We start from the raw sequence: 24,001 nt of genomic DNA on the forward strand, positions 1-24,001 counted from the left end.
GCAAGTTAAATCCAAATTTAAGGACTACTGGTGCTTTGGTGGTGGATGTGGTGTGGTAACATACATCTGAAGAGGTAGCGCCTCTATATGTAAATCATATACAGTGAGGTAAACAATTACCACCATAAAAAATAATACAATTACTAAAAAGTGAAAATAACTGGAAGAGTAGAAATAGAAAATATATAGTAGAGGAAATGTACAAAACCAAAACTTGATTTTTTTAAAGATTTATTTATGCAGACAACAACTGGGGTACAGGCCAGAGGTGCAGGGGGAGAGAGGATTCACCAGAGACAGAGCAGGGGGAAGAACAGGCAGATCTACCGAAATATACTCTGAGGGGTGCAGCGGGCGAGACAGGAGAGGTCTGCTGCGCCATGTGGGTAGCTCCCTGGCTGGGGATTAAATTCGTGCTGCATAGGCTGCGGATAGCTTCATAGTGCTGTGCTTAACCCCTCGTGCTACCAGGGAGGCCCCCAAAACTTGATTTACAAAAGACTCTTGGTTCTGCCTGCCTTCAGCAAGTACCCAGGGTTCCCACTCAGACAGCTTTCCTGGTGGGACATATTACTCAATTAATCTCTGTTCTCCCTCTTCTCATTTCCCTTGTAAATAAATCTTTATTAACCTTAAAAATTAAAAAGTGGAAAATGTCAACTAATATTAATGGAGATATAATAAAGACAATTCAAATTACCAATAGCGGTGGGAGTGGGGGGTGTGGGCGCTGTACAGACCTGGCAGGCCTTAGAAGGATAATAAGGAAGACACTTGTAGGTCCAAACAATTTCCCCAGTGCATTTTATTAAGCATAGAAGGAAGGTGCTTTAACAGTGGCAAAGACACTCTTAGAAAAGAGACAGTAGTGCTTTTCCTAATTCACCCTGCCCCAGTGCTAGGCTCTGCTCCTGCACGGTTCCAGGGCAGAACTTTATCCTGTGCAAGGAAAACCAGAAACATTTCATTTCACACACCACCGAGCAGAGCACACCCTTCTGCCAATTGTGTTCTAGGTGGAATCATTTTCAGGAGCTGCTGCTCCTCAAAAGCTCAAACCACAGACCTGGCCAAAGCCAACTTGGAGGTGCCCCAGGAAGAGGTGCATGCTTGTTGAACTGCAACCCAGAGGTTCACCTGCAACCAGGTGCAGGAATTCCAGAGACTGAGGAAGGGCACTGAGTCCCACTCCAGGCTGGACAAGGAAAGCCTGGCCTAGGAAGAGTGTCTCCCAATCATATACTACCCTACCAGGGGCAGAGAGAAAACACGCTGCTCTTCATGAACAGTTTTTAAAGAAAACTCACCCCTGCATCCCCACCCGCCGTTCTCTCTCCCCAGTCCACCCTGATGAGGTGTCAGCCCCCCTTCAGCCCACCGCGATCCCCCTCACTCCCACCAGTACCTCTGTCATCACAGTCCCCATGACATCCACGGAGCAAGGCAGCACATCTGCAGGCTTGTCCTCCCAGCTGGCTTTGGAATCGAATGTGACCAACATGGGCGCCACGTCCCCTTCACAGATTGTCATCTCCAGGTCTCCCTTGGGGCCTAGTGTCTGCTCTCCCTAACACCCCCCCCCACCTTGACCAGGCCTATCCCATGTAGAACACTTTTCAGTCTCTACCAGGAGCCATACTCCAGCTTTGAACTTTTCTCTGAGACCAGGAGCCACCCCCCAGTCACATTTGGAGCCCCTCATAGGCAGCTTGGGAGTTACTCTCCCCAGGGCACCCCCCATCTAGCTAGAGTGTCCATCACTGCTCTTGGTTACCTGCATCCCTGCTGCCAGGACCTTAGCCACCTGCACACGAAAACCTAAGTCAGACTCTGATGAAAAGATGTGGCTACAAGTCCTCTTCCCCAGGCTCCTCCTGGCGTGGCTGATTGCACGTCCCCTTTGGGCTGATTGCACATCCCCTTTGGTACCAGCCCCAGGCTTCAGCTCTGCAGCAGCCCAGAAACCCAGTGGGAGCACAGGTCAGTCAGTGTTTGCACACCAGCTCTCCCGTTCTGCCTTTGGCAGCTCTGTCAGGAACCCAGGCAGCCTGCAGTGGCACCTCAGCTATGGCCTCTTGCCTGGAACTGTTACCAGGATATCCGACACTAGACACGGTTCATCTTTTGCTCACACCTCCCTAGACCCATTTCTTTCATGGGATCTGCAGCTCAATGACGTCGGAGTGTCACCCCAAACCCCTGCTCCATGTTTGAAGCACTCAGCTTTAGGGCAGGTGGAGGATGACACCCCCTGGCACCTTAGCGTCTCATGTTGGGAGACGCTTAGCCCTGAACACCAGGGACTTGCCAGCCTGTCACCCCCATCACGCCTGGAGAGGCAGGTGTTACGGGGAGCAAAACTCTCTTGGGAGACGCTCTTCTCACTAAGGTTGGATCACCTGGGGCCTGCCCAGACAAAGCGCACCTGTTACTACTGGCAGCGATAGCATCACGGGGAAAGTCATGTGACGTCAACTGCCTGGGAAGAGCCAATTCCCCACCTGGGTTATAGGGGGCCACCGTGTCCCCAACAGTGATCAGAACCCTTGAGTCCTGCGTGTCCAAACACAAGTGTCACAATGGACGGGCCGGGACTGTGACTATGATAGAGAGTCTTCTCTTACCTCTGGCCAGGGCAGGTATCTATCTGGTCAGAAAAACCCTGTTACTATTGGAGAAGCCTGCACCCCTGAGAAACACGTGCCCGAGAGGCTCCCGGCAGACATCGCGGAGCACGTCTGTTGCTGTTTGAGGGGCTAGTACTGTATCTGTGTTTGAAGAAACTACTGTTCATGACAGTCAGAGCATCCAGAGGCCATGAGTCCAGGGTGCAGGTGGTGCGACGGAGAAGACATCATGTGTGTGTTTCCAGAGACTTCTATTCCCACCATCATTGAGAGTAGCTGGGGAGCTCGTGGCCAGAGCACATCTGTAGCAGTCAGATGGGACAACATGCCATGCCTATAGGAAGATGCTTCCAGCCTGGCTTCCAGTCAGCACACCTGAGGCCTACCCAGCAAGGGCCCCCCAGTTTGACTTTGTAAGAGTGACACCACTGAGAAAACACTTGTGCTTCAGGCACTTTTCCACCTACCATTGATCACATTAAATGTGCCTCTTTGGTGGGTTCAGTGAGCAGCAGCCCTGCCTTTGGGGGTTGCTTGTCTCCTGCCCAGGGATCCTTTGGGGGCAGAAGTAGGGGGGCACCAATCTATTTACTTGCTTCTCATGCAAGAAGTAGGATCTCAGCAACTAGGAAGCAAAGTCTCCCTCTAGAAATGGGTGCCACTGTCCCCCAGGAATGAACGGGGGGCAGTGTTTGGCTGGTAATAGACCCAGCCCCTTTTCATTATATCAAGCAACTTAACCTATCCTTTGTTCTCCTACTGCAGCCTGGAGGCCCCAAGTCTCAAGGTGTTTGTGTATGTATCGAAGGTTCTGATTTCAGAGGAGGCTGGTCAGCAATGAACATACTGGCTTGGGAAGTTCCTCTGTGGAGAGAAGAAAGATATGCATCAGCCACGCTGCCCCCTCTTTTAACTGTTAGTCTGGACGACTCCAGCGCTGGCCAGTTCCCTCTGGTGTTGGAACTGGTAGGCTAAGCCTCAGACCCAGAGCTGACCCCTTCCTCTTATCTGTTGGCCTCAGTGGGCCCTTACCTTTCTTTCCCAGGTAAATATGACACATATGTATGTATGTGGTACTATCTGACAGTACAGGGATGTCTGACAACAGGTGTAAAAATATGTATGTCCATATACACATAAATTCACGCACAGCATCGAGATGGACGAGGACAGAGAGGGACATTTATTCATTGTTCTTTTCCATCATTCCCCTCCTCATGTATTTTGCTCTTTAACCCTTTGCACTCCAAACCATTCTGGACATTGGCTACCAGGTACTCGACGCTACTTTGCGGCGGAAACGTGCATTTGCAGACCCTCGTATTATTTAGTATAATTTTGGAACCAAGTAACGTATTATAATGATATTGGACTTATATGAATTGGGTGACCTCGAGGAATGTATATTTGCAAAAAAACCAATATTTTATTGTTTATAATTTTGTACAGTATGATAAGTTTTGTAACACTCCCCAATATGCACTGCAGGCTGATTAGTGCATGTTTGACAGGTTTGTATAGAGGTCGATCTGGAGCTCATCTTCACTACTACTTGTGTCATGAGACTCATTCGTGGTTGGACGCTTTGCCATTGTTCTAATAAAAAATATGAATAAATGCGTGGGTTGAAAATTTCTAATTGTTATTACTAACTGACAAGATGATATTTACCAAAATAGCTTTCACCGAACAATTTATTCACTAAGAAAAGAATCACTTTTCTGATTTTCTCCTCGTTAGATCTATGTGCACTGCTCGAAGCTTCAAACCAAAATGAGCTCAGCTTTGAAAATCTTTGCCTCCAGATGTAGACTTGTTTATTTGTAATTATGTATCTCACTATACAGTGCGCTATGTTCGAAAACCGACCTTTCTTCTACAAACTCCCCTTATCGCTCTTTTCAAGTGGCGTCACGAAGTGCTCGGACCGTCGTGAGCACGCATCTCACGTTCTCGTCCGACACAAAATCCGCTGACATTTCTTGTATATATCTTAGTAATTTTACGATATTTGGATTTAATTTCTTGTGCCATTTCAAGATAAAACTTCAGGGAAACATGCATGTCTCAAAAAGTTGCATTGAAATAACCTCAATTCCCTGTAATCACTAATAAATTGCAGTGTCCCCTGAGAGGGGACATCCGAGTGATATGCTAGAATTCCGATGTCCCCTGAGAGGGGACAGCGGAGTGCAAAGGGTTAACACAGTGGTGGAGGAAGAACTGACTCTAAGAGTGGCGATGTGTTGAGTTAAACTTAACTGTGCAAAGTTTCTGCGGCCCAGGGACTGGGAGGGCCAGGTAGCCCCACTTTGAGAGAGCAGGCCTGTGTTTTGAGTGTAAGGGACAGTAGCCCAGGAGGAAGTGAGGTGCAAGGGAGAGGGATTGGGGGGGGATGTACCCTTGCCTCTTCTTGCTGTGCTTCTTCCCTGCCTTCTGACCTCCCTGTACACCAGCTCACCCCTGCAGACCACACTCTACAGTTTTAGTCTTTAAAAAAATGGTTCGGCACCTTTTTTGTTTAATTTGGCTTTACGCAAATCCTTCGAATTTTGTCCAGCAAAATTTACCATCATCAGTAACCGGAAAAGGATTTCCATGGTCACTTTCAATATTTTACTGGATGTCATATAGCAGCGGAGAAGGTAGGAAGGATTCTTAAAAGGCTTACAGATTAAAAAGGAAGGTAAAGAGCCTTTAGGCAGAGAAAATGTGATTGTGTGTATGCCAAACCCAATGGAATCTTCGAGGAAGCTATAAGGAGCAAAGAATGCAGCATTTCCAGTGTGAAGGTCCATATATAACAAACAACTGTTTCTTTTTCCTCTGGACTACCATATACACATGTATATATGTGCATCCTATAATCTGTGCATGTGTGTCTATTCATACGTACACACGTCATCATCCTCATGGATTAGACAAGTTAACACTGGTAAATTGTCAGTTTTGGCCAGGCCTTGAAATATGCCTATGGCGGGCCTCCCTGGTGGCACAGCGGTTGAGCACTGGGTTGCGAAGCTGCCTGCAGCCTCTGCAGCACCAGTTCGATCCCTGGCTGCTCCCCGGCCACAGGAGGAGGGTCCCACATGGTGTGCACACCTCTCCTGCTGCCCGCTGCTCCCCTCAGCAGTGTACTTCGTCAGTCTGCCTGCTCTGCTCCCCGCTCTGGCTCTGGTGAATTCTCTCACCCTCCTGTGCTTCTGACTGTACCCAGTGCTTGTATAAATAAATAAACCAATCTTAAAAAAAAAAGAAAGAAATATGCCTATGGCATTTTTGTAAATGATATCGGTCCCTTGGGTGAGGCTTTTGAGCCAGAGTAGATCTTTCACCTACCTGATGTGTGTCCCTGTTCTGGTATCCAGGAGAAGGGCGCTCACAGACAGCTGCATGGGCCGCTGGAAGTCTTAATCAGAAAAGCAATGCTTGATGAGGCCTGGCAGACAAGTATTGGTCTCTGCAAATGTAAAGGTCTAGGAAAGAAAAATAAAAGGCACGCGAGTTAAAGCAGAAGTAAAACTAGCTTTATGTATAGAAACAAGAGTTGTAGAAAATATGAGTGTAATGTATAGGAAAACCAATGGAATCTACAAAGAAACTACAAGAAGTGAGGTGACTTTAGCAAGGTGCCAGAGCACCCCTAGTTGCTGGGGTGGGGGAAGGGCTGAGCTACCTGGCGAGGACAGCTCCAGGTAGCTCTGTGCTTGCTTGTCTGCAAGGCTCAATTCGAGGGGAAACTGACAGCAGAAATACGGTCCCTCCCTGCTTCTTCTGAGGAGACTGAGGCCTTGTTGAACCCAATTGGACTTCCCAGTAGGTGGTGCACACACCCCATTGGGGTGTGCTGTGGTGTACGTACCCTACAGACTGTAAAGTGGTAATATACGAAGTGCACTTGGTAAGGAGACACTGTAGTCTGAAGTGTTAAAAACACGATCTACAGAATCAGCTTGGGTCAAATTCTGGCAGGGCCAACGCCTCTGTGTTTAAAGAAAGTTTGGGACCTAAATGCAGGTTTACCAAATTTACAAAAATAAGTGAAGGGAACCTGCCTACCAGGGAGGGATGATGTGGGGTGCACCAGTGGGGCAGGCCAGAATACCTGGTGCCTCAGAGACCTGGGCAGCCCGGTGGGTGACAGGCCAGTGTGGTGCCTTTGGGGGGGCCACACAGGTGCTGGGCTTTGGAGAAGTGCAATGGAGGGCCTTGGTGTCCCCAGGCCTGAGCTTGCTGCAGACAGCAGGGGTGAGAGTATGGGGGTGTTAGTGTAAATTGGTGTCCTCTTTGGGGGTGACAAGAGGAGAGAGGCTGGGGTTCTTGCCTCCAGTGCTGCTCTGTCATTGTCTGTTCTCACCTTAGCCCTTACCTCGGCCTCGCTGGCGGCCAGGCCACTCAGTCACCCTGGGATGCGGCACAGGCCTCCACCCCTCCCTTCTCTGATCTCCGCATCCAGCCCCTCAGGCGGTCTGATCCTCGCTGCAGGATTAGCAGCTGCGCTGCTGCTCGGGTATTCTGGTTCTGCTCAGGCTCTGCTCTCCAGGGACCCCCGAGGGAAAGAGCTGGGGGGCCCACCGGCACGCGTTACCATGCTTCCGCCCGGAGTCAGGCGCAGGGAAGGCTGAGACCCCACCCCGCGAAGGTCCCAGAACTGCTGGTGTGAGTGGAGCTAAGCCAGCTCCGCAGAGCGCTGGGGGACTTCTGTCTGGCACCCAACGCCTGCAGCCAGGTACGGGGAGTCCCGAGGGAGGGGGCGCTGGTTGGCGTTGTCGGTTGGGCTCTGTTCTTTGCTCCCGCTGGCTCGTGCGTGCAGTGCGCTCGCGCCTGAGGCTGCGCTTTCTGCTGCTGAGCGTGGGTGCTGCGCCGCCCCCCGCGGCCCCCGGAGCTTTCTGCCCCGAGGACTCACCAGCACACGCTGCTCTTTGAAGCAACTTCAGCAAATCTTTGCCCCTGTTCCGCTCTGCCTCACCCACCAGTGTGCCTCCATCTGGTCTGATCACCCCACTGTCTTGGCTCCTCACCTCCCCCTGTTGCAGGCTCTTCTGTGGCAATAGCCGGTCTCCTTTCTTCGTTATCTCGCCCCTAAGAGGTTGTCTGTGATCCGGGCCTCTTTTGGGGGCTCTCAGAAGAAGCCTGTGTTGTCTTCTTACAGCTCCAACTCGCCCTGGCATGCAGGAAGGAGACAGATTCTCCTGCAGGACTTAAATCTCTCCTATTTGTCACTGGAGCAGGTGGCACCTCTGGAAGGTCTACGACATCCAATGGTAGTCCCAGACCTTTGTCCCAAGGGGACTGACTTTAGAGCTCTGGGGGGCTGGAGGGGAAGCATTGCGTAAGGAGGAGGATGGAAAATGACAGTGGCAGGGCCACCCCACAGCAGGACTGTCCCATCAGCATGTGCCCTTGGAGACCCATCTTTTCAGTGCAGTCTCAAGGGACCCAGAAGACAGTGGGGGAAGAAAGTGAAAGCATCTATGGGCCACTCACCAAGGTCCACCATCCCGTGCTCACAGCCCTGCTGAAGATTTAAAGTATAGAAGGATGCATCTTTTTTTTTTTTAAGATTTATTTATGCATACAAGATCTGCGGTGCAGGCCAGAGGTGCAGGAGGTGAGAGGATTCATCAGAGACAGAGTGGGGAGCAGAACAGGAGGATTGACTGAAACACACTGCTGAGGGGAGCAGCAGGCCAGTCAGGAGAGGTCTGCTGCGCCATGTGGGTTGCTCCCTGGCTGGGAATCGAACTCGTGCTTTAGTGGCTGTGTTGAGCTTCATAATGATGTGCTGAACCCCTTGCGCCACCAGGGAACCCCCCCAAATTCTTTTTTTTTTTTTAAGATTTATTTATTTATACAAGCACTGGGTACAGTCAGAGGCACGGGAGGGTGAGAGAATTCACCAGAGCCAGAGCGGCGAGCAGAGCAGGCAGACAGTCAGAGGACACTGCTGAGGGGAGCAGCGGGCGCGGCATGAGAGGTCTGTGCGCACTATGTGGGACTCTCACCGGCAGTCGGGGATCGAACCGGCACTGCAGAGGCTGCGGGCAGCTTAGCAGCCCAGCGCTCAACCACTGCGCAACCGGGGAAGCCCCCACCCCGCAAATTCTTTGAGACAATAAATAAACTGCTAAGCTCTCAACAATGTAACACTCATAATGTCTAGCACCCAGTGAAAATGTACATATACTGGGAAGCAGGAAAATGTAACTCAGCCTGGAGAAAAATCAGTCGATCAAAATAGACACATGCCTGAGTGCAGGAAGCTGTTGGGTGTGCAAGGAGCGAGCAAAGGCTTCAGAGGCCAAGGTGAGACACAACCCCGCGGAGTGAAGCCCCGCGCCTGCCTGACCAACGGCTGCCTCAAGGCTGCTGCTAAACCAAGATGGTGAAGACCCAGGAATGAGGCGGCGACCTATTGGGCGAAGGGCGGTGGGGTTGGCCTGGAGACGAGGGGCGGGGTGGGGGGGGAGCCTGCGAGAGTTGTGCCTCCAGGGCCCTGTGCGGGCTGAGGGTGTCGCTTCTGGCCCCTTTGCAGGGAAGCCCGACCCGTCCAGCTAAGGTGAGACTCCAGCGGGGCGGGGGATGGCGCAGGGGTGCTCAGGCGCCCGAGGGGGTGGGGTGGAGGTGGGCGCAGCAGCAGCAGGGCCAGAGGGCAAAGGGCAAGGCCCAACGGCTCACAACAGGGCCACAGGCTCTCAGGGCCTTGGCGGCGCCCAGGGGAAGCTTTGTGGACGGTCACACACAGGCCTCGCGCTCACGGTGGGGACGGTGGCCACAGGCCTTTCAGCACTTGAGCCGTCGTCAGTAGCTTCTGCAACCAGTGCTGGGTCTCCTTTACCTTGTCCTTCCGTTCCTGCTCAGAGAGCCAGGCAGGTGGGGACCAGGCTCCCTCAGAGGACGAGGTCTGAGGCCTGAGGTGGGGCGGGTCAGAGGCCTGCGGGACTCTGGTGTCCCCTGCCTTAGCATTCGCTCCTGCGGCCTCCCAGGGGAAGGGGACACCAGAGCCCCCAGGGCCCTCTTCTCTCAGGCAGTTGCCGCCTGAAGGCATCACTCACAACCCTGCCCGGCTGTCCCCACCCCCCCACCACACAGGTATCTAGGTGCTCAGACCACCACACCACTTTTTCCAGGATTGTTTTTTGTTCATTATTTTTTTATATTCCCCATACAATTGCACCCCCTTTATTTTGACCCCAATCTCTCCTTTCCCCGCCCCCCCCCAAAGTGTGTCTCTGGGTTCATAGTTGTTTGTTGATTTTGATTTTTTCTTTCTTATAGTTATTCTTTTTCCTGGTCCCTTATTTAGGTTTTCTAGATTCCTGCTATGAGTGAGACCATCCGGTATTTTTCTTTTTCTTTCTGGCTTATGTCGCTGAGCATGGTCCCTTCCAGCTCCATCCATGTTGCTGCAAATTGCATGTGTTTATCTTTTTTGATTGCTGAGTAATATTCCATGGTGTATATGTACCACATCTTCTTGATCCAGTCATCTATTTTTGGGCATTTGGGTTGTTTCCAAAGCTTAGCTATTGTAAACAGTGCTGCTATAAACATAGGGGTGCAGGTGCGCTTTGGAATTAATGTTTCCATGTCTCCAGGATTCTTTCTAAGCTTCCCTTCAAGTTCTGAAACCAGGGCCTGCTTGGAGACATTCCGGAAGGTGTGAGCTTCACCACCACTGGGTTGTCAAGGCTTCTGAGGTGAGGATCCTGCCCTGGAGCTGCCCAACCCTGCAGCCCATCAGCAGGCCCTGGCAGCAGCTTTTGTTTATTTATCTTAACAGACTTGGTAAAATAGCATTTTAGTTCCAGGAATTTCTTCAGCACAGGTGAAGTGGTCTTGTTAGGATTTGACCCAGGTTCTACAGAGCAGGCATTTAACCATCAGGGAGAGCTGGGATCCCTCGCTTTGCCTGCATCAGGCATTGCTACCATTTTTGTAGTCCTTCCAGTATCATGGGCACCCATATTGAGCACACTGCTGCCTACCAGGTCTTTGTCTCTTGGGTCATTCAGCCATCACCTTGGGCCACACAGTCTCCTCAGAAGGTGTAGGGAGAGCAGGTACTGCTGTTGTCAGCTCTTCTCCGTGGGGCTTTTCTACTCTAATGAAGCTTTGCAGCAAACCATGAAGCTCCCTGACCTACCTTCTCCCAGGACTACGGAGAGGAGGTGACACATGTCATGTGGACACATGTTCCATCTTGGATGAAAAGCCTTATATTGGGCCTCCCCTTGTGGCGCAGCGGGTTGAGCAGTGCTGTGAAGCTGGCTGCAGCCTCTGCAGCACGGGTTCCATCCCAGCTGGCTGGCAAGAATCCCACATGGCACAGCAGACCTCTCCTGTCTCGCTCGCTGCTCCCCTCAGCAGTGTATTTTGTCATTCTGCCTGTTCTGTTCCCCGCTCTGTCTCTAGTGAATCCTCTTACCCTCCTGCACATCTGGCCTGTACCCTGATTCTTGTATGCATGAATAAATAAATCTTTAAAAAAAAAGGCTTATGTCCCCAAATAAATAAATAACCCCAACCAAGCCAAACAAATAGCCGTATGCTTCCAAGGGCACCACCATCTCTCATAAAAATTCCAACGAACAGCTTTCAGGTCCTGTCCAGAATTTACAATTTATCAATATTAACTTTTTCAGTGGAGTACCATCATATATATCTTCACATTTAGGTCTTTTAAAATTTTCTCTCAGCAGTGTTGTAACCTAATGTTACCTCAGGGGAAAAAAATAGATGTTGTTAAGAAAATGTATACTTCTGCTTGGTTTAAAAATAAATACAGTAGAATCTCTTGAAAATATTTTTTTCTTTCAGCAGTGTTTTGTAGCAGGGTCCCCAGATGTTTTTATAAGGCCAGTGACTACAGCATTAACATTTTAGAAAGGTTTTTAAAATATAAAAATAAGAATATTTGAAAGGGGCCTCCCTGGTGGCGCAGGGGTTAAGTCTCAGCACTATCAAGCTATTGCCAGCCACTGCAGCACAAGTTCGATCCTCGGCCAGGGAGCTACCCACATGGTGCAGCAGACCTTTCCTGTCTCGACGCTGTTCTCCTCAGCAGTGTATTTCAGTCGATTCACCTCTTCTGCTCCCCACTCTGTCTCTGGTGAATCCTCTAACCCACCCCCCACCCCCGCAGCTCTGACCTACACCCCAGTTCTTGTATGCATAAATACATAAATCTTAAAAAAAAAAAGAATATTTGAAAAAGACCATAAGTGATTCGCAAAACCTATAAGATTTACTATCTATCCTTTAAGAGAAAGTTTGCATCAACTGTTAAGTAGTTTCCTGTGTACACATCTTACATACCTTTGGCAAATTAATTTCTAAGTATTTTATGGGGTGTGTAAGTGCTATTATAAAATATATTGATAGCATTCATTGGTGTTATACAGAAAATACATTTAAAAATACACCTTGACTTGTATAAATTTGGTAAATTCACTTTTGACTCCTGGTTGCTTCTTTGCTGATTCCTTAGGATTTTCTACATCTGCAAGAATGTTTTTCACGAATGGTATTTGTATGAATAAGGCCACTTTCACTTCTCTTTGAGTCTACATGCCTTTTATTTTCTCTTTCTGTTGCAGGGGCCAACAGTTGTCTGCACAGCTCTGTCAGGCATGTGTCTTGTAACTGAGCCTCCAGTAAAGCCTTCTTCAGTGCGAGGACAGGAGATGTACAGCAGGTGGGTCGGGACTACCCTGAGAAGCCTCCGGCTCCAGGGCATATTATCTCTTCTAACAATTTCATAGACCAGCTTTCAGAGTCCTGGCTGAAGCTGACAGCTTGTCAGTATTAATTCTCCACTCTATGAGCCGATGTGTGGCATGTGCGTGCGTGCACACACACACACACAGGTATCACATATAGAAGTATATGCAAAAACCAATTTATACATATTGACCAAAGTCTTGCTATATATTCTTACCATTCTTCTTTTTAGTTCCTGTCTAGATTCCACAGGATTTTTCTACACACACAATCACCATTTCTATGCATTTAAGGCAATTTTCTTTCCTTTTTTTAGTATAATTTTGCTTTATTTCTTTATTTTATTTTATTTTAAATTTATTTTTTTATTTTTATATTCCCCATACAATTGCAACCCCCTGATTTTGACCCTAATCTCTCCTTTCCCCGCCCCCCCCCAAGTGTGTCTCTGGTTCATAGTTGCTTGTTGATTTTGATTTTTTCTTTCTTATAGTTATTCTTGTTCCTGGTCCCTTATTTAAGTTTTCTAGATTCCTGTTATGACTGAGACCATCTGGTATTTTTCTTTTTCTTTCTGGCTTATTGCGCTGAGCATGGTCCCTTCCAGCGCCATCCATGTTGCTGCAAATTGCATGTGTTTATCTTTTTTGATTGCTGAGTAATAATCCATTGTGTATATGTACCACATCTTCTTGATCCAGTCATCTATTTTTGGGCATTTGGGTTGTTTCCAAAGCTTAGCTATTGTAAATAGTGCTGCTATAAACATAGGGGTGCAGGTGCTCTTTGGAATTAATGTTTCTGTGTTAGGCAATTTTATTTCTTATTAATCTGTATGTCACCTACTTAATTTTCTTGCATTCTACATTTGCTCCCACCTCCAGTAAAATGTTTGATTACATGTGCAGAGATGGACACTATCTTCCGGTTCCTGACTGTAGAGGAAAAGTGTTCAGTGTGCCTTTATCTGAAGTTTTAATTTTTGATGCATGTGTGACCTCATAAAGGACAGTCCCTTCAATTTTTACTTTGCTAAAAATTTTTTGAAAGTAGCATTAAATTTTGTCAATTAATTTGTCCATAGCTATATTGAGATCATTGTATGGCTGTATTTATGTTCTGAATATGTTGAATTACGTTGCTTTTTTAAATTCAGGCAACAGCTTTTTTGAGGTATAATTCACGGGCCATATAATTCACTCATTAAAATATCGAATTCAGAGGTTCCTTGCAGCCCTATTACATATACAGCCTAAGTGCTCAAGGACAGAGGAGTGAATCAGAAAAATGTGGTGTGTATAAGTACATTATGTATACACACACATACACACACACAGTGGAATACTACTTAGCGATAAAAAGAGTGAGCTTTTGCCATTTGTGACAATATGGATGGAACTGGAGAAGATAATGCTAAGTGAAGCAAGAAAGAAGAAGAAAGACAAATACAGATGGTCTAACTTACATGTGGAAATAGAGAAACATAGCTGCAGTCAGCCAAAACCAAAGAAATAATGAATTCTTAACATCTGACTGCAAAATTGAGACAACCAGAAGGGGAGGGTGGCAGAGTAGGAGTGGGAAAGAAAGGCCCCCAGTGCAGCAAGGTAGACGATTATAGGGTACTAGTGGTAGGCAGGGTGTGAAGACATGCATTTATGGAGGCTTGAACCCCCAAAGATGCAATAATGTAACCCAACTTTTCCTTAATAAATATAATGAAAAACTAAAAAACTAAGGCTGTTTCTATAACTTAGCTGTAAATAGGGCTGCAAGGAACCTCTGAATTCGATATTTTCACTAAAAGGCTTTATTATATAAACAGTTATATGCAAAAATCACCACAGTCAATCATCCCAAACAGAGAGTCTTATTATTAACTATGAACTATTAAACAACTGTTTCCCCAGTATAAAAACATGAAAATTTCATACAACAATTGATCACAGAAGGAAATTCTGTTCACATAACAACAGGAATAAGCTTTATGGTAAAGCAAACAAGGGAATAAATAAGCAGTAATTAAGGGTCATGATATACTTTAAAAAGCAATAAATGATATGTCTGTGAGGAAGCACCTTCAGACTTTACAGAGAATATTACATTTGTTTAAGTTATAAAGTCAAAAATGTATTATCGTTAACAGATTTCACTATTCAAGTAGAAAAATGTATTCCTATTTTGCATAGTGACTTACACACTGTAAAGAATCCAACATATGAAAGAAGAGCCAGGGAAATGATCCCCAGAATCTCTGTAGAGATTTTCCATGGAAAAGCTGGATCCCAAAGAGCTACAGAAAGAGATCAATAAACATTATGGTATCTGCCTAAAAAAAAAAAAAAAACAAAAAAAAAACAACTGTTTCCCACTACTTACTCCCCCAAGCATCTTGGAACCACTGTTCTACTTTCTGTCTATATGAATTTACCTATTCTAGACCCTTCATAGAAGTGGTATCCTACAGCATTTGTCCTTTTGTGGACAAATTGTATGGTTTATTTCACTAAGCATAATGTTTGTATCAAAATTTCTCTTTTAAGGCTGACTTTTCATTCTCTTGATAATATGCCTTTAAATACAAAAGTTTTAAAGTCTGATGTGGGGCCTCCCTGGTGGCCTAGGGGTAAAGTCTCAGCGCTAATCACTGCTATGGCGGCCTGAGTTTGATCCCCAGCCAGGGAGCTACCCACATGGTGCAGCAGACCTCTCCTGACTCGCCCGCTGCTCCCCTCAGCAGTGTATTTCAGTCAGTCTGCCTGTTCTGCTCCCCACTCTGTTTCTGGTGAATCCTCTCACCCCCCGCACCTCTGGTCTACACCCCACTTCTTCTACACCAAAAAAAAAAAAAAAAAAAAGAGTCTGATGTGAAGCCTTGCTTATATATTTTTTTTTCTGTGCTTTATTTTCTGTGCTTTTACTGTCCTGACTAATAAATTATTACTAAATCAATTTAAAAAAAGGTTAAATAATAAATGAAAAGGAAGCTTTGCTCTCCCCCACCCCTCATGTTCTTCTGAGAGTTTATACATTCAGCCTTTATGTTTAGGCTGTGACCCACTGGGGTTGCATATGGTGTCAGGAGCCACTTCATTGTATTTTGCATGTGATCTCCAGCTTTCCTGGCACCATCTGTTGCTGCCTGACCTTGCCCCACTGAATGGTCGTGGGCCCCTTGTAGCCAATCACCAAACCACCCGAGGGGAGGCGTGCCTGTGCTTTCTGTGGACCAGCTGGGAAAACTGGCCCAGCGCTGGAGTCATGCAGACTAACATTTGACCCCAGAGGGCAGCACGGCTGAAGCATGTACGTCTCTCTTCTCTCCACAGCAGGACTTCCCAAACCTGTGCGCTGATCTCTGACTCGCCTCATGTGAACCCAGACCAGATGGCATGTACAAAAGCGCCTTGAGGTGCTGGGTCTCCAGCTTGCTTGCTCTGGGAGGGAGAAGAGGGTTAAGTTTGTTTGATATCGCTAGAACAGGTTGAGCCTCGGCCTAACGGAGAGAGGGTCACTCGCAGTGGACAAGGCCGTCTGATGCCATTTCTAGGGGAGGCCTTTGCTTCTTTGCTCTTGAGCATCTGGTTCTTTTATTAGAAGACAGTGAAGGGGTTGGTGATGGAGTGAGGAGAGGGCTTCGGAGACAAGGCAGGTGTTGGCAGGCCCACTGCAGAGGCACGTTTGCCTCTGGCGAGGACACACGTGCCTGAGAGTCATATGTGTTTTCTCTGTGGTGTTGGCTCCTACAAAGCCGGAAGTGGGGGGTAAGGGGTGGGGGTGGTGCCTGCTTGGTGGGCTCTGGGTGTTCTGCCTGAAGGTGAGACTAGAAATGTCTTCCTAAAAATGTACTGTGTTGCCAACTCTGGCTGCAAGAGAGGTGCTCGGCCACGAACCTTAGGTGCTCGAATAGATGGTGGGGGTACAAGTGTCCCCTGCACAGTATGGTGTCTCCTCCTCCCATTGTGCCACCTGTGCCCTGGACTGGGAGGTCCCTTGTGCTCTGAATCCAGTCACTGGTGCGGTTCCAGCCCCGTGACAGTGACAGCTGTGTGCTCCTTAGGCCAACAGGCTGGAACAGAAGTGCTTCCTGGCCAGCTTTGCCCCACGTGCTCTGTCCATATGCAGGAAGAGAACTGCCTGTGTGCCCCAAACTCAGAGCTGGGTGGGGGGCTAGACCCAATCACCCCAAAGCTGCCTCTACCTTAGAGAGGAATAGATGCTGGTGTCCCCTGCTGCTGAGGTGGCCCTTGTCCAAGCATCCTGCCCAGTGACCACGACTCGATTGCTCTCCAGCACAGCTGGACAGCTGTTGTACTGTCCCCTCCCTGACTGTAGGTGGGCACCAAATGGCCTTCCAGCGCACAGGGTCCTTGGAAGTTTCAGAACTGCTGGTGGGCTCTGGTCTGGAGTGTCCTGGACGGGCTGACTGTAGGCAGGAATAGAAGTATCTCCAGGACAGACATGGTGCGGGGCCTCCAGCAGTGGGGCGGGCTGTGCCACAAACATGGGGGTGGTGGCGGGTGCTCCATGGAGAGCTGGTGCGCCCTGTGGGCTCAGGTGCACTGACTGTAGGCAGGAAGGAAAGGTCTCCCAAAACAGGTTTCCGTGCCACATAACTGGTCTTTCCGGTGGCAGCAGGTGCTGTGGGATGAGGGAGCTGATTGATGTTCAGTCTACGCTTCTCCGCACCTGAGCTGTGGGCCTGAGTGGCCCCCTCAGCCTTCTTCCAAAACTGGGTGCCCAGGATGTGGAACTGAGTTTTGGGATGGACACAATGACCCCAAAGCTGCTATGACCCAAAGGGACCTAGATGCTGGCCGTCCCCTCCTGCTCTCTCCCCGGCCCCCTGACAGGCCTGCCTGGCACCACTCTGTGAGCCTCCTCCTCTGCTGTCTCTTTTCTGTGAGCTCCTTGTTGCGTCAGTCAGGTTAGTCTCTTAAACACAGATCAGGCATGAGAGTGGACAGTCCAGGCCTCAGGTCAGGGCCTGCCTGCCTTCTCCTTCCTGGAGAAGGGATCTTTACTTTTCCTGAGTGCCTGCACGTCTTTGAGTTGTGGCCGCTCACAACCGTCATTCTCAGAGCCCTGTCGGGACACCGGGGCTGGGTGCTGAGCCTGCCAGAGGGAATGTGGCCCCTTGGGGGTGGGGACCTGGCTCGGCAGGGGCGGGGCCTGGCCCAGGGGCGGGGCAGGGGCGGGGCCTGGCCGAGGGGCCTGGCCGGCTGGCGGCTAAGGAGGCAGACTCTGAAGGGCAGTCTAAGGTGTGCGTCTTGTGTGTCCGGTGCTGGGCGTGCACGTGGAATCTGGAGAGAGCGCCTTGCCACCTGCTTCTCCAAGCAAGTCATGCACCCTTCAGCCTGATTTAGCCCATCTGCTCAAATTTTATTTTATACTTCTCAATAAAATTTTAGGAGTGTTCGTCAGACCTGAACGTTTATGCACTTGGTAGATGTAAAATTAAGGTTTCAAATGGGCAAACCAGTGAAATAAGATGCCCAATTTCCCAGGAGGTCAGAGAAGGGCCTCTTGGCTCCGAACCCCAAGTTCATCTCTCTGGATGTGACCTTAGTGCCCCTGTCTGTGCAAGGAAAATAGCTGTTAATGTCTTTTCTACTTTTGTTTTTTGTGGCCCCTGCTCACTTGCTCTTGTGGGTGGGCACTGACTGCTCCAGTTTCTAGGAAGGGGGAGGGGAACCCCAGTGGTCCCACTTCACCTGACATCGTCCCCGCCGTGTGGCTTCACAAATTGCCTGAATGATTTGATCCCTTTTAGGTGCACAACTGTCCTTCTGGCAGGTACAGTTATCCAGGGTGAAGCTTTTGGAATGGGCTCCGGCTCAGGGGTCAAGGGTCAGAGGTGAGGTGTCCTGCCTGCAGAGTGGCACACCCGGCCCGCAAGAATTCAGGGCCTGGACTCTTTCTGTGGCACCAGCATTCTCTAGGGGTGAACTTTGCCTCTTCACCCCCTTCCCCTTTATTCTGGACCACAAATGTGGGGGGCCTGGTCCCAAGGACAAAGCCAAGAAGCATGGTGCTGCGTTTCTATGACGATGACAAGGAAACGACAGAAACTGGCACGTACTCCTGGCTGGCCGGCCATCAGCTCGTCTGGGTCCTCTCTAGAGCTCCCCTTAGTCCCTGTGGAGGCCTTTTGCGGGGAATAGAGGCAACTCTGAAATAAGCTAGAGTCAGAGACAGCCCGTCTATGCCTTTTGACATTATTGTGAACCTTCTGGGCTGCTGAAACCTGGGTGACGTGTTGTTTAATGTAATCAAACAACATTAGTGCAGATGAAGAAATACACTCAGAAGGGCAGACAGCTCGCCCAGGATTATGCAGTCAGTCAGGGGCAGGGCCTAGACTGATGCTGGAAGTCCATCTGACTTCTAAACCCACGAGAACTGAAACCACGGGATGGCAGCCTGTTCTTTGAAGCCCAGTTCAGGGGGCAGAGATGTGCCCATAGCCTCTGACTGACAGTGGCTATAGGCTGAGGGTCCAGCTCTGGGACACCCCACGCCTGGAGGCATGACTGGGAGCTCCAGGATCACCTGGGACCCCAACACTATTCTGCTGCCCCACCTAGCAGAGTCAGAGGGAATTGTAAGCTGCCTTAGAAAGAAAATATTTCTGAATTGTCCTTTTGTTAAAGGGTTACTCAACAGTGACACAGAAAAACACACAGCGTAGACTTCTTGGGACCTAACAGCTGGTCAAATTATGAAACTTACCAGCCACAGCAGCAACAGAGATGAACGGATGGGTGATGCTCTGTCGTCTGCACCAGGGAGAGGCTTATAAAGCGGGGAGGGGTGGGAAAAGGCAGCATCTCGGGCTTGGACTACAGGGCAGTGAAATTTTCTGAGTAAAAACATGTTTTCATGACAATGATGAAAACCTGTGATCATCTAGAATTTTCTCTCAGGTGGTAGGCACCTCACAAGTCCCTATAAATGAATAAAACATCACTAAAGTGAAGTGGGCAGGAGGCCATCCCGAGGGAGGGGCCAGGGCAGGTGGGGGAGCGGGGCAGCTGCTTTGCTCCTGGTGGATAGAGGGGGAAGCTTTGGGGAGAAGGAACTGGGTGCTGTAAAGAGGGGGGTCAATTCGGCTTTACTACTTCTCCTGCCCACTGAAGGGACCTTTCAGCTGTTCCAGCTGGGTTCTCAACTCTTGGAAAGAAGGAGCAACGAGGCTCCAAGGTGGAGACATTAGAGCATGTGCGGGCCCGAGGCTGAGGCAGCGTGGCTGACTGAGGGTCACAGCAGGCAGGAGGTGACGTGTCAGGCCCTGCTTGCGCCTGCTAGAAAGATCTCTCCTCTGACCCCTTGGTTGTCAGCACAGGCCTAGACTACCCGCCTCCTCCATCCTGTAGGAATGAGAAGCTAAAGATGGTGGCATTTTAGGAATTTGCCTACACCCAGAAATCAGGCCTCAATGCCTGGGTGCTTGGAGGTGGCAGGAGGGTGGGGGAGGGGCCGTGCTGGGTTCCTCCCTCCCCCCTCCCCCCAAGTCAGGAAAAGCAAGCAGTTCTAGCTTTTCTCTTAAAACTAGTTTTATTTAAGCATTGCGTGCCAGGGGAGACTCAGGCTACCTGGCCCTCACCCTGTTCTCCATCCCCCCTGGAAGCTTCGCTCCTCACTCTGGAGTCTGGTCCTTTTCCCGCCAAGTGGTGAATTTGATCTGCTTGGTGATTTTGGACAAGACCTGGGCCTGCGCTTCCCCGCAGCGCTCCAGCATTCGCGCATCCCACGTGTATTCGGGGGAGAGCACCTTGGTGGGCTTGTGGGCCAGCAGGTACTTGTTCAGGTGGCTCTCGGCGCGGCGCACGGCCTCCACGTGGTTGGCTCGGTCCAGCGCCATGGCCTCGTGGCAGGCCCTGGTCAGCCTGTACACCTCCAGCACCGACCCCCCGAAGAAGGAGCCTGTGTAATAGAAGTCGCCCTGGCCCTTGGGGATGTGGGCCTGGGACTGGGGCCGGCGTTCGTACTGGAAGGATTTCCGACTGCGCCCCAGGTAGCCGGGGTGCAGGGCGGCGAACAGCGAGGACAGGATCTCCACGCCCACGTGGTTGCTGAACTTCGAGCTCACGTCGGCGCACACGAGGTAGCGCACCTCCCGCTGGAAGCGCTCCCTGGAGAAGGCGCTGAGCAGCTGCATTCGCTGCGTGGACGCGTTCTGCCCCCCGGCCAGGCCCGGGACCTCGAGGACCACGGTGCGCCTGCCGGGCTGCAGGCTCACGTCGGGGACCGAGTCCGGCCGGTCGGTGAAGATGTAGTAGTTCACTCTGTGGTTCGCCATGAAGAACATCTCCGCGGTCTCCAGGAACACCCTCAGGCAGGACACGTCGCTTCCCAGGGCAAACACAGTGAGGCCGATGGTGGCGTTCTGGAGCCGGAACTGGTGGTCCAGGATTTTGGTGTTGAAAGTCCCCTCCCAGATGATGGGAGCCAGCCACGGGGTCACGACCAGCACGTCTCCCCGAGAGGGCGTCAGCACATCTGGCTGGGGATACACCAGCTGCCATAATTTTATAATCTGCAGGCTGTGCATTTTTCTGACAACAGTGCTTGGCCCTGAGAGGGTGCTTCGCAGCTTCTGGATTCCTGGTTTCAGGTAGCAAGAGCCGAAGATGGCCAGGGCAACAGCTATTAGGAGAAGATACTGAGAGCAACTCTGTGTCCCAGCCAGCCTGCGCAGGGCCCCGGCCATGGCTGTCCCTTCACGCCACTAGGACGCGCGTCTCCCTTGACTGCCTACCTTGGTGATCGCCCCGCCGCAAGGTGAGGCGGAACCTCTGACCCCAAAGCACCGTCCCCCGAGACCCAGCTCACTGCTCCTGCAGTCTGGCCTCCCCGGAGCCCTGACCCCAGTGAGTGACCCCCTGGGCATGTGGGTACTCAGGGTGCCCTTGGAGAAAGACGGGATCTGAGCCGACCTCGATAAAAGCAGTTTCTCTTTCAGGTCATGTCACAGTAACCAGTGGCAGGTGTTGGTCAACACCCAGCTAGCATTTGGGGGCCAGTATGCAGGACCCAAGGGAGGCCACTGACAGGTAAAGGACAGAGATTGTGATGAAAGCAGGCAGGACAGTGGCCACCAGAGGGCCCGGCCAGGAGGGCAGGGCCCAGGATCAGCCTCCCCTTTACACTCACTGCCGGTGAGCTAAGCACGGGTTTCCTGAAAAACCCCTGAAGACAAGATCAGACTATCTTCAAGGTCACCTTCACCTGGCGATAGGCTAACACACATCCATTCTTCAGGACATCCGATTTTGGAGCCAGGTGGAACAAACAGAAGACCTGCAGATGGAGGCTGGCTTTCCCTTTTTCCCTTCTAAATTAATTGAAATCCACCAAGCATTTGACCTAGCTAGCATTATGTTTCTTATTTCAGCTTCCCTTTCTGTGGTTTCCCTGTATTTCTGTTTGGCTGTATTCCCTTCCCTTATTGAAACAGGACTCAAGTGCCTTTGATTCCAGCACATGGTGCAAGGAGTCCAGGCTTTTGGGGGTGCAAGCTTCTCTTTGCCAACACTCACTGCCAGGTTGGGGGCAGAGTCATTCATGTATGCTTCAATCACTCGTGTGTGTGTGTGTGTGTGTATGCGCGTGTGTGCCATCCATGGAGATGCTACCAACAAAAATGATCGACTTGCAGTTGTTGGACGGCCTGAAGCACAATTCCAGCTCCAGGAATGAGACAGCTTTGGTTAGGAATTCTCAAGAGAGAGACATCTTGTTCTTCCCACCTAGAGCCATGGCCACCACAGACTTGTATCATCATCATCCTGGCCAAGTGGGTTTTTATTTTTTTTAAGTCTTATTTATTTATTTTTAAAGATTTATTTATACAAGAACTGGGGTGCAGGCCAGATGCACAGGAGGGTGAGAGGATTCACCAGAGACAGAGTGGGGAACAAAACAGGCAGACTGACAAAATACACTGCTGAGGGGAGCAGCGGGCGAGACAGGAGAGGTCTGCTGCACCATGTGGGTAGCTCCCTGGCCAGCCGGGATTGAACCCGAGCTGCAGAGGCTGTGGACAGCTTCACAGCGCTGTGCTCAACCACCTGCACCACTAGGGGAGGCCCTTATTTTTATCATGACACATTACTGAATTTACTGTCCTCTTCTGGAAAACTCGGCTTTGTGTGGGAATTTCCAGGCTCACCAAATCTTTTCTGCCTCAGCACGTAGGGCCTTATTAAAACTGAGCTTCTGAGCCTGTAGGGACAGACAGACACTCCAGGGTAAGCTGCAGATTCATCTCTCACTTAATCCCTAAATTTATCTGTTTATTCTCTGAGGAAATTCCTTAACGGATACCAGCTCATAACTGCATGAAAAAAATTTTTTTGCATGCGTACTATCCATGAGCTGGAATTCTTAAATATACTAAAATTGGAAGCTTTCTAATTTGTCATATTGCTAGGAATAAAGTCCAGTATCTTACTGTTTAGAGGGCACTTTATTACATGTTGGTTTAGGCGATTCTTCCAGCAGTTGCTTTGTGGCCAGTGTTGATCCCATTTCACAAATAACTTACCCAGACTCAGGTGTTTATTGATTTCTGGTGGTTCTATGACTTGAGGTGGCAAATAGAGCTGTTGAGCTGAGAGCAACAACACCCAAGAGAATATTAGGAATTAAATTCAGAAGAAGAAAAAAGAGGAGGAGAGAAAGTGAGTAAGGATCCAGAGTTACACGGGGAGGTGTGTGGCTTAGTGGCTGGATGTGGACTTCTAGTGAGTCCGAACCTGGGACACGACGGGGAGGGAAATCAGACATGGGGGACTGTCATGTCCAGCATGCAGTCAATCTTTATTGTCTTAGTGCTCCTTATATACTATTTTAATTGCAGCAGGTGTAACATCAAAGCATACCACATAATGATAACATGCATGAGTGATTAGTCTATTTTCTTACTATTATCTCTTTACTTCAGCCAGTAGGGTACCAGGTGGTTAGTTCTCACGCACATAATCTTATTGCCCCCTAGCCAGAGCCTGGGAAGTTCGATCATTATTTTTGTTATTCTCAAACTGTGGAGATGTACGCAGATCACTTCCAGGCTCTCAACACCAAGTCCTGTCACCCAGAGGTTTTCCTCTGAGATGCATGTGTTTTCACATGCCTTAAAGACTTGGGTCAAGGGCCTCCCCGGTGGCGCAGCGGTTGAGCACTGGGTTGCGAAGCTGCCCGCAGCCTCTGCAGCGCCAGTTCGATCCCCGGCTGCCACCCGGCCATGGGAGGAGGGTCCCACATGGCACGCAGACCTCTCCTGCCGCCCGCTGCTCCCCTCAGCAGTGTACTTCGGTCCTTCTGCCTGCTCTGCTCCCCGCTCTGGCTCTGGTGAATTCTCTCACCCTCCCACGCTTCTGACTGTACCCAGTGCTTGTATAAATAAATAAAAATAAATCTAAAAAAAAAAAAAAAAAAAGACTTGGGTCAAGGCCCTTCTGCTCACTGTGCAGGGTCTCTCCATTTTGTTATTCTCAGATTGTGGAGATGTAGAAGCCTGACTCCACGCAGGTCACTTTCCAGGCTCTCAACACCAAGTCCTGTCACTCAGAGGTTTTCCTCCGAGACGCATGTGTTTTCACATGCCTTAGGGACTCGGGTCAAGGCCCTTCTGCTCACTACGTGGG

The 24,001-nt window shown here is 49.8% G+C and overlaps 1 protein-coding gene and 2 long non-coding RNA genes across 3 annotated transcripts; 1 reads left to right on the plus strand and 2 right to left on the minus strand.

The window, feature by feature from the left end:
• Nucleotides 1-245: 245 nt before the first annotated feature.
• Nucleotides 246-7,397, minus strand: LOC119250261 (uncharacterized). Its single transcript, XR_005126252.2, has 3 exons — nucleotides 6,997-7,397; nucleotides 5,967-6,103; nucleotides 246-3,491 (listed from the first exon to the last, which is right to left on the minus strand). It is a non-coding gene; the product is annotated as an uncharacterized LOC119250261 (long non-coding RNA).
• A 1,909-nt stretch (nucleotides 7,398-9,306) lies between these two features.
• On the plus strand, nucleotides 9,307-16,107 carry LOC119250267 (uncharacterized). Its single transcript, XR_005126258.2, has 4 exons — nucleotides 9,307-9,500; nucleotides 10,226-10,327; nucleotides 12,227-12,324; nucleotides 15,680-16,107. It is a non-coding gene; the product is annotated as an uncharacterized LOC119250267 (long non-coding RNA).
• Nucleotides 16,108-19,895: 3,788 nt separating this feature from the next.
• Nucleotides 19,896-21,389, minus strand: LOC119250209 (histo-blood group ABO system transferase-like). The gene has a single exon (XM_037517965.2). It carries the CDS (start codon nucleotides 21,061-21,063, stop codon nucleotides 19,990-19,992), a length of 1,074 nt encoding a protein of 357 aa, XP_037373862.1. The 5' UTR covers nucleotides 21,064-21,389; the 3' UTR covers nucleotides 19,896-19,989.
• Between the last annotated feature and the right edge of the window lie 2,612 nt (nucleotides 21,390-24,001).

The sequence above is a fragment of the Talpa occidentalis genome, unplaced genomic scaffold, assembly GCF_014898055.3.
Source record: "Talpa occidentalis isolate TD23 unplaced genomic scaffold, MPIMG_talOcc4v2.1 talOcc4.17, whole genome shotgun sequence".
Classification (NCBI taxonomy): Eukaryota; Metazoa; Chordata; class Mammalia; order Eulipotyphla; family Talpidae; genus Talpa; species Talpa occidentalis.

What these genes read in the sequence shown, in the direction of transcription:
- LOC119250209 (XM_037517965.2), bottom strand. Translation starts at nt 21,063, where the DNA reads ATGGCCGGGGCCCTGCGCAGGCTGGCTGGGACACAGAGTTGCTCTCAG.